General features: G+C 44.1%; 1 protein-coding gene across 1 annotated transcript; it reads right to left on the bottom strand.

Moving 5' to 3' along the window:
- Positions 1 to 6,890: 6,890 nt before the first annotated feature.
- Positions 6,891 to 7,499, bottom strand: LOC131234555 (uncharacterized). Its single transcript, XM_058231492.1, has one exon. It carries the CDS (start codon positions 7,497 to 7,499, stop codon positions 6,891 to 6,893), a length of 609 nt encoding a protein of 202 aa, XP_058087475.1.
- Between the last annotated feature and the right edge of the window lie 291 nt (positions 7,500 to 7,790).

The raw sequence follows: 7,790 nt of genomic DNA, 5'->3' as shown, positions 1-7,790 counted from the left end.
GAGACAACTGTGTGCCCAAAAGGGACACCTGTTTGCTAAGAGGGGTAGTCAGACTACCACAGGCGGTAGTCCGATTACCGCCCGGACTGGGTTTAGTCCGGGCTCTGGCTTATTTAGAAGTCTTCTTTCAGGCTTTTGGACTCAAATGGTCAGGTGTGTTTTTAGGGTTTATACTGATTTGCATTTATGTTCTGGCTTAGACAATGGTTTAGGGTTCAGATTAGGGTTTAAGCTAGGGTTAGGCTAGGTTTAGGCTAAGGTTTAGGCTAGGGTTAGGGTGGTTTAGGGTTTTAGGCTGAGGTTATGGTTTGGACTGGGATTTGGGTTTGGTTCGGATTAGGTTTTTAAGATGTGATTAGCGTTTGGTTTGGATAAGGGTTTTACGCTGGGATTAAGGTTTGGTTTTAGGATATGATCAGGGTTTCTGGATTGTTCTAGTTCTCTCAAGATGCTAGCATGGGTTAGGTGTCTACAGATGCCCCTCTTTAGCCGAGGTTGTGAGTAACCGAGTGCCAAATTGAGTGGACACCTCACCCCTCTGGTCAGAAAAGGTAGTGGTTCGAATCTGTTGTCCGCCAGTATATCATTGTCAGTTGACTGTTTGGAAAAGAGATGACTCGCACATATCATGAGGGTTGAGGAAAACGTTGTGATTGTCCCTTCACGTTCTGTGGCATTACGGGCCACGAATCCCAATCCTTTTACATCAGATTGTTAATAGCATTGGAGGGTGAGTCTGAAAAGTAAGGCCTCTGCACGTCAATGCAGCTTTATGAGGATTCCTGTACTGTTTGGATCTGTTGTTTCATTTTCTACGTAATCACCCTATGATTATTCGTTTCATTTGATCGTTAAAGTGGTTAGTTGCCCTGCGCATTAATGCGGCCTTATGGGGAACTCATTATGCCAACTTAGACTCAATCAAACTTTTCGAACATCCTAAACTAGGTATGTGCAGGTAATCTTTTGTCATGCAGTCTGCTGATTCTAATACTTTGGTTATAATGAATTATCTTCACTTTGAGTTTGATTATTTTATCCAGAGATAGATCAAATCACTTTCACTTGCATTCGACTCGTACGACTGTCTAGATATGGAGATCGGGCCAGTCGTACTTATATCATATAGGGATTTGATCATCCTCTGGGGAGACAGGAAGGGATCAAATCTTATTTTACTATTTGTACTGACCATAACTGGAGAATATGGAAAATTCCTTAGTGTACTGTGCACCACATGCATTTATGAAAATTTTGTTTGAAAACTATTCTCCTCAGAACTTGATTCCTCAAGGATTTTATTGTAAGTATTTTTTGGATTTTTTCAAAAAATATTCGTTCGATCTCCCGGGTGGGTGTCGTTGTTCATTTTTTATTATGCAAGTTAATTAAACAGTCATGTTGCCACCACTGATAAGCTAGTGGGGCTAATGGTTTTTTATTGAAGATATTTTTAAAATTTTCTGAAACATCTGTCCGATCTCGTGAGAGGGTGTCATCATTCTGCTTTTATCGTGTGATTCGATCGAACAGCTGTGTGGCCTCCACTAATGAATTAATGGAGCTTTAACCATGCTTTTTTGCATTTTTATATTTTCTCTCTCTCATTTTTTGTATTTTCGAGCAATTTATCATCTCATTTACCAAGATTCCCAATTTCTCTGAGATTTTACAATTTCTTGCGAGATATTAGGGTCTTCTCATGAGAAGGATCCCCATTTCTCCTTTTTTGGCTTTTGTTCGCCGGTTCTAGTGGTGGTCCGGCCGTCCCATCCTTTCAAAGGGGACAAGCGTGCTGTCCCACGCGAACCTGAGTGCGGGCGGTAGTTGAACGGCCCGGCACCCATTTGTCTGCTGGTCTAGCCCTAGTGTTGGTCTGAGCATGGTGTCCCCTCCCTTATTTTAACTTTTCTTCCAATCCGTCGAGGGACACCATTGTTGCTCCTTGGAAGCTCTTTTGTAGTGGATTTTTGCTCCTTTGTAGCCTTCCCTTACTCCACTTCCTTCATCCTTCTTCTGGGTGGCTGATTGCTCACTGGACTTGATTTTCTTTTGTGTATTTTGCTGGATTATGCTGAATCATGTTGTAGAGTATTTGGAGGGCCCATTCATAGCTTTAGATATTCTTTTTGGACATAGGAGAGTTATGATCGGGACCATTGATCGTGTTGACCGAATTTTCAGCCATCAGATCTTGCTGGGAACTTTTTATTTTTGATAAGGCTGCTGTATTTTTTTGATTTTGTGTATAAGAGTGGGGTATGATAGAAAAGGGGCCCCACTCTTATGATCATTTTTTGTCTTTTGGGTAATTTGTTTTTTATTATTTTTATTTTTTTTATTGTTGGAGACAATCTGGACCATAGGATAGTGGGCCATCATGGTTGATTCGGGGTCCACTTGAGTGTTTCGATGGCATAGATCTTGATGGTGGGCCATCACTTGTGGAGTGGATCGCACTCTTTGTCATGATTTTTGGCCATATGTAGGTTGGATTTCTTAAGTGGGCCCTCGATCATGGATTTGGAAACATGGGCCTGATTTTTGGACATATGGGCTTAAGACAACGGGCCTTAAAGTTGGACTTGTGAAATGGGCCTTGAACAATGGGCTTGGACTTTTGGATTTTGAGATGGGCCATGAGATGTGGACCTTGACATTTGGATATTGAGGTGGGCCTTGAGATGGGCCTTTGATTGAGCTTTGAACAATGGGCCTCGAACGGGCTTTGGACTTGTGGGCCTTGTGGGCTTTTGATAGGGCTTGGAACAATGGGCCTTGAATGGGCTTGGAACAATGGCCTCGAATGGGCTTTTGATTTGTGGGCCTTGTGGGCTTTAATAGGCTTGGAACAGTGGAACTTGTAGGCTTTTGATAGGGCTCTTGATTTGTGGGCCTTATGGGCTTTTGAACAATGGGCCTTGTGGGCTTTTTGATTTGTGGGCCTTATGGGCTTTTGAATAGGCTTTTGAACAATGGGCCTTGTGAGCTTTTTGATATGTGGGCCTCGTGGTGAGAAGGGTACTTAATTGCAAATGTTCTGCTCGTGTAGCATGCCTTGCCATGGTCAAAATGAGGCTGGTCCCTTTCACCATTTTGCTAATCCGTGCTATGTTCCTTGGGTGGGTCGACATTTATCTGACGTGGCCCTTGAGGGAGGCGCTCTTGCAATCTTAAGAGGGCGTGGGGTCCGTACTTGTTGCTTGTAGCCACACAGTATGTGCTTCGAGAGATTGCGTACCTGGATCGAGAGTTTGACGAATTCTGAGTTTTCGAGTTGGGCTCCTTGGGCTTCCGAGAGGTCCTCCATTTTCATCGAGTTCACCTGGATTGGCGACTGTTGAGCGTGGTGTCTTATGATTGGGCTCTAGCGTTGAACCTGTTCTCATTCAATGATTTGGAGTTGGGCCCATCTCTGGAGGAGTTCGCTCGCTTGTCCGGACTTCCTTTTTCTCAAGAGTCGTACGTCCTTTCATCCCATCTGGTTTGTCCTTCCGATCTAGGGCCATGGTTTAGTTTTTCAGCTGCCTTCCCCACTATGGAGAGCAAAGCTGATGAGTTTAACTGCTCGAGGGGGCTCGAGATTTGACTGTCAGCTTTAGGGCTTGAATGCTTTGATCTTCTGTGTCCTGGTGGTGCTGCTTTTTTCTGGGTGGCGACGGTCTTCCTTAGTAGTTTTGTTCGATGTTTTTCACCGCGTCTTGGCGTGTCGGAGCATCATCTCGATTGTGGTAGCAGAGCTATTTTTTGGGTTTGTCCGGGTGTTCACTCGGACAAACTCGCATTCTCAGGGGCTGGTGCACATTCCTTTAGGTATTTTCTGTTGTCTCCCTTTCTTTTCTGCTCTTTTGCCCGTATGTGCCTCATATTTAGGTCATGCTTCTCCTTAGGTATGGCTGTGGGAGCACTTGCACATGACTCCTCTTCTCTCGTGACGAGACTCCCGTCGTGGTGACGTGCTGTCTTTGTTGCCTGACAGCCTTCCTCTCGGTGCTGAGGCTATAGAGTCACTCTATTGCCGCCTGCTCTCTTAGCTCCGAGGATGGAGAATTAGCTGGGAAGCTCCATGGCTCTATTGTACGCCTTTGATTTGTAGCGCAACTCATACTCCTTTGTTGTTGTTGGGCTTCCGAGGGTACCGCTCTTATACATTCCGTGCGATTTCTTTGGTAGTTCGGCTTTTAGCAGGACATTCCGAACTTTGCCTTCTTGGGCTTTGGGCACGCTCCTCTACCTTCAAGCTTGATGGCTCTATATCGTTAAGTTTAGACTTCTTGGTAGGGCTACTTAGATGCAGCAGCTTTGGAGTTCGAGTCTTGGGCTCCTCTAGCGACTGTGCCATACCAGCAGTAAGTGGCGGAGCAATCGCTTTACCGTCAGGTCCCTGGTTAGCATTTGGCGGATGAGGCGGATGATCAACACGTAGTTGGCGATGTTGCTTTGTCCTTGTTGGGAGTAGATGATTCCTTCGAGGCATTCGAGGAGAGACCCTTTATCAACCTGTCGTTGTTGCTTGCTACTCATGACCATCTTATCTCTGAGCTCGTCGTCCTTCGTCATGCATGTGAGGATATGGCACGTCATCTGGCGGTGGGGCGGCGATATGATAAAAGCATGATTGCATCGCGCCGTCTGGAGAGGGACAAGGTCTTCTATCTAAGCATGGAGGTAGAGAGACTCAGGCAGAGACTGTCAGTATGTGAGGGATAAGATAGAGGCTTACCTAGTGATCCCTGATTTCATTGGCTGCTTGTCCTGTATACGCACATATATATATATTGTTTTTTGCTTTTAAAATAAAAGGAAATTGTATGCAAAAGGCTTTTGAAAGGAATGAAAATTTTTTGTTTGTGCCATAGCTTGTCAGTGTTTGCTTGTGTTTGGATTTGTGCGTTGGATGATTAGGATCAGAATATTGAGCTCAGTCCACATTGTGTTCAGTAGTTTGAGTTGTGTACTAGAGATCTTGGTTCTCTGAGAGTGCACATTCGGGGTTGTGCCGTTTGGACTTGTGTAGAGTCTGACACAATTCTGATCTAAGATTGGTCCTTTCTTTGCATCTCTTCATTTCGCTCGTTGCCTTGGCTTCTCCTATACCTGCACTTTTGTATTATATATATATATATATGTTTTATTTCTTGCCGTTTTTGCCTGTAGCGCCCTTTCAAGTTTTCACTACGACTGACTTTCCCGTCATTTTTGCCCGTGTCGTCCCTTCGGATTTTTACTACATCCCGGGTTTTTGTTCCTGCCTGCCCCTTAGCATCTTATGCTTTTTTTATACCATTAGCGCCCTTTTGGGTTTTCACCGAGTCCACTATATGCCCGCTGTTTTTACTCGAGCCGCCTTTTCGGGTTTTCAACTCACCCTTTTTGCTTAGGCATATTTTTTTTTGAAGTGCCGGGAGAAACAGAGAGACTTCCTTCATAGCCGGCTGACTAGTTACCCTCCTATCCTTGTCTTTGATTACAATCGTTTGTTATTTTATTTTGGTCGGATTATTTGGGGATGTGGGTGACTTTATTTTCTTCTCCCTTTTTGTCTTCTTTTTGAGTTTTCTGTCTTTTTCTTCCTTTTTCTTTTTCTTCTTTCTTCTTTCTTCTTTTCTTTTCTTTCTTTTTTCTTCTCTTTGTGGGAGGACTGATTTTCTCCTTTTTTTTGTTAATCTCAGTTTAGCTATTGTAACTATTAACAAAGTTAAGTATGGTTACCGGTGATAGATTTTCACGTTATCGGTGTTGATGGGCTTGGGAAGATCCTCTCCTCTCAAATTGGTGAGTCGAAGGGCGCCTTAAGGGATTATTGTAGGCCCGTGCGATCCTTCTTTGGTAGTATTACGAATGACTCAGCGCACACATGCACTTTTCATCTGCTAGATGCAATTGATCATATCTTGCTTGTTGTCACTCGCCTTCCTCGACTTCGCTTTCCAGCAATATTCAGAGTGATGGGATTTTGATCTCGATTGGTAATACCGCTTTCATTCCGTACCCGAGTTCATAAGGAGTTGTGCCTGTGGCTGACCACATAGACATCTGATAAGCCCGGAGTGCGTATGGGAGCATTTTCGACCAGTCGCGATATGTCTTGACCATTTTCTCCATTATGCGAATGATAGTCTTGTTTACGGCTTCGACCCCACCATTCATTTGAGGACGTTAGGGGCTTGACCAATGACGCTGGATCTTTAACTTGTCGAGGAAATCACCCATCCTTTTATTGACTAACGTAGTCCTATTGTCTGTAATGATGGCCTGAGGAATCTTGTATCGGCTGATGATATTATTCTTCATGAACTTTATCACGTGAGATGCTGTGATGGTCGTATAGGATGCTGCCTCTATTCGTTTAGTGAAGTAATCTACCACCGCTAGCAAGTGTTCAGGCCCGTTTGAAGCTCTGGGGTTGACTTTGCCGATGATGTCAAGTCCCCATATAGAGAAGGGCCATGGTGTTGTCAGGTTGTATAATTCAAAAGCAAGTGTATGGATTTGGTTCACATGCTCTTGACATTTGAAGCACTTCCTGACGTATTTGCAGCAATCCGTCTCCATCGTTAACCAATAATAGCTGAGCCATAGGATCTTCTTTGCCATCATATGTCCGTTCATGTATGGGCCATAAAGTCTTTCATAGATTTCTGACATGATTCGAGTTGCTTCTATTTTATCCACGCAACGAAGAAGGACTTGATTGAAGGATTGCTTGTAGAGGATGCCACAGGTGATCATAACTGGGCTGCTAGCCATTGGATAGTGCGACGATCGATTGATGCCTCTCCTTCTGGGTACTTTTGATGCTCAAGATATTCCTTAATGTCTGTGTACCATGGCTGATCGTTCGAACAGGTTTTCGCTTTGTCAATCTGCAGATAGAACGCAGGTTCCTCCTAGAGTTCGAAGGTGACTTCCCATTCAACAGTTCCTCTCGCGATCTCCGGCATTGAGGCAAGGGTAGTCAGGGTGTCCGTAAATTGATTCTTGGCTTGGGGCATATAAGAGAATGTGATCACTTCAAATTTCTCGGTTAGATTCTCCAGATAGACATGGTAAGGGATTAACTTTTTATCTTTGGTTTTCCAGTCGCCATTTGTCTGATTAATGATGAGTTGTGAGTCCCCGAAGACCTGCAATCTTTTCATGTTGAGGATGATGGCTTCTCGTAGACCGGCAATACATGCTTCATATTCAGCCACGTTGTTGGTGCAATATAATGCTAACCGCCTGGAGATGGGGATTGAGACGTCGTCGAGAGAGTAGAATATTGCTCCTACTCCACTCTCCTTTGAGTTCGCAGCTCCGTTGAAGAAGAGTGTCCACTCTCCTGCCTTTCTTTCTTCTTTTTCCTCGATTAGGAGGATGTCCTCGTCAGGGAAGAAGGTCTTCAGTAGTTGATAATTAGGCAGAGAATATACCACTAAATGACGACTAGTACTTGTCCCTTGATTACTTTTTGAGTGACATAAGTGATGTCGAACTCGGAAAGCAGCAGTTGCCATTTTGCGATCCTGCCCGTTAGTGCTGGTTTCTCGAATAAGTACTTTAATAGGTCCATGCAAGCAAGTAGAAGGATTAGATGAGCGATCATGTATTATTGTAGCCGTTATGTCATCCAAACCAGGGCGAGACACGTGTTCTCTAAGCTAGAATATTTGGCCTCGTAGCTTGTGAACCGTTAGCTTAGATAGTAGATCGCTCACTCCTTTCTTCATGTATCGTCGTGTTGGCTGAGGATGCATCTGATTGCTTATACTGCGATAGAAACGTATAATAGTAGTGGCCTACATGGT

Source organism: Magnolia sinica, chromosome 19 (assembly GCF_029962835.1).
Source record: "Magnolia sinica isolate HGM2019 chromosome 19, MsV1, whole genome shotgun sequence".
In the NCBI taxonomy this organism is placed as follows: domain Eukaryota; kingdom Viridiplantae; phylum Streptophyta; class Magnoliopsida; order Magnoliales; family Magnoliaceae; genus Magnolia; species Magnolia sinica.
Note: the sequence above shows the minus strand (reverse complement) of the source record. Positions and strands in the feature narration are given on the sequence as shown.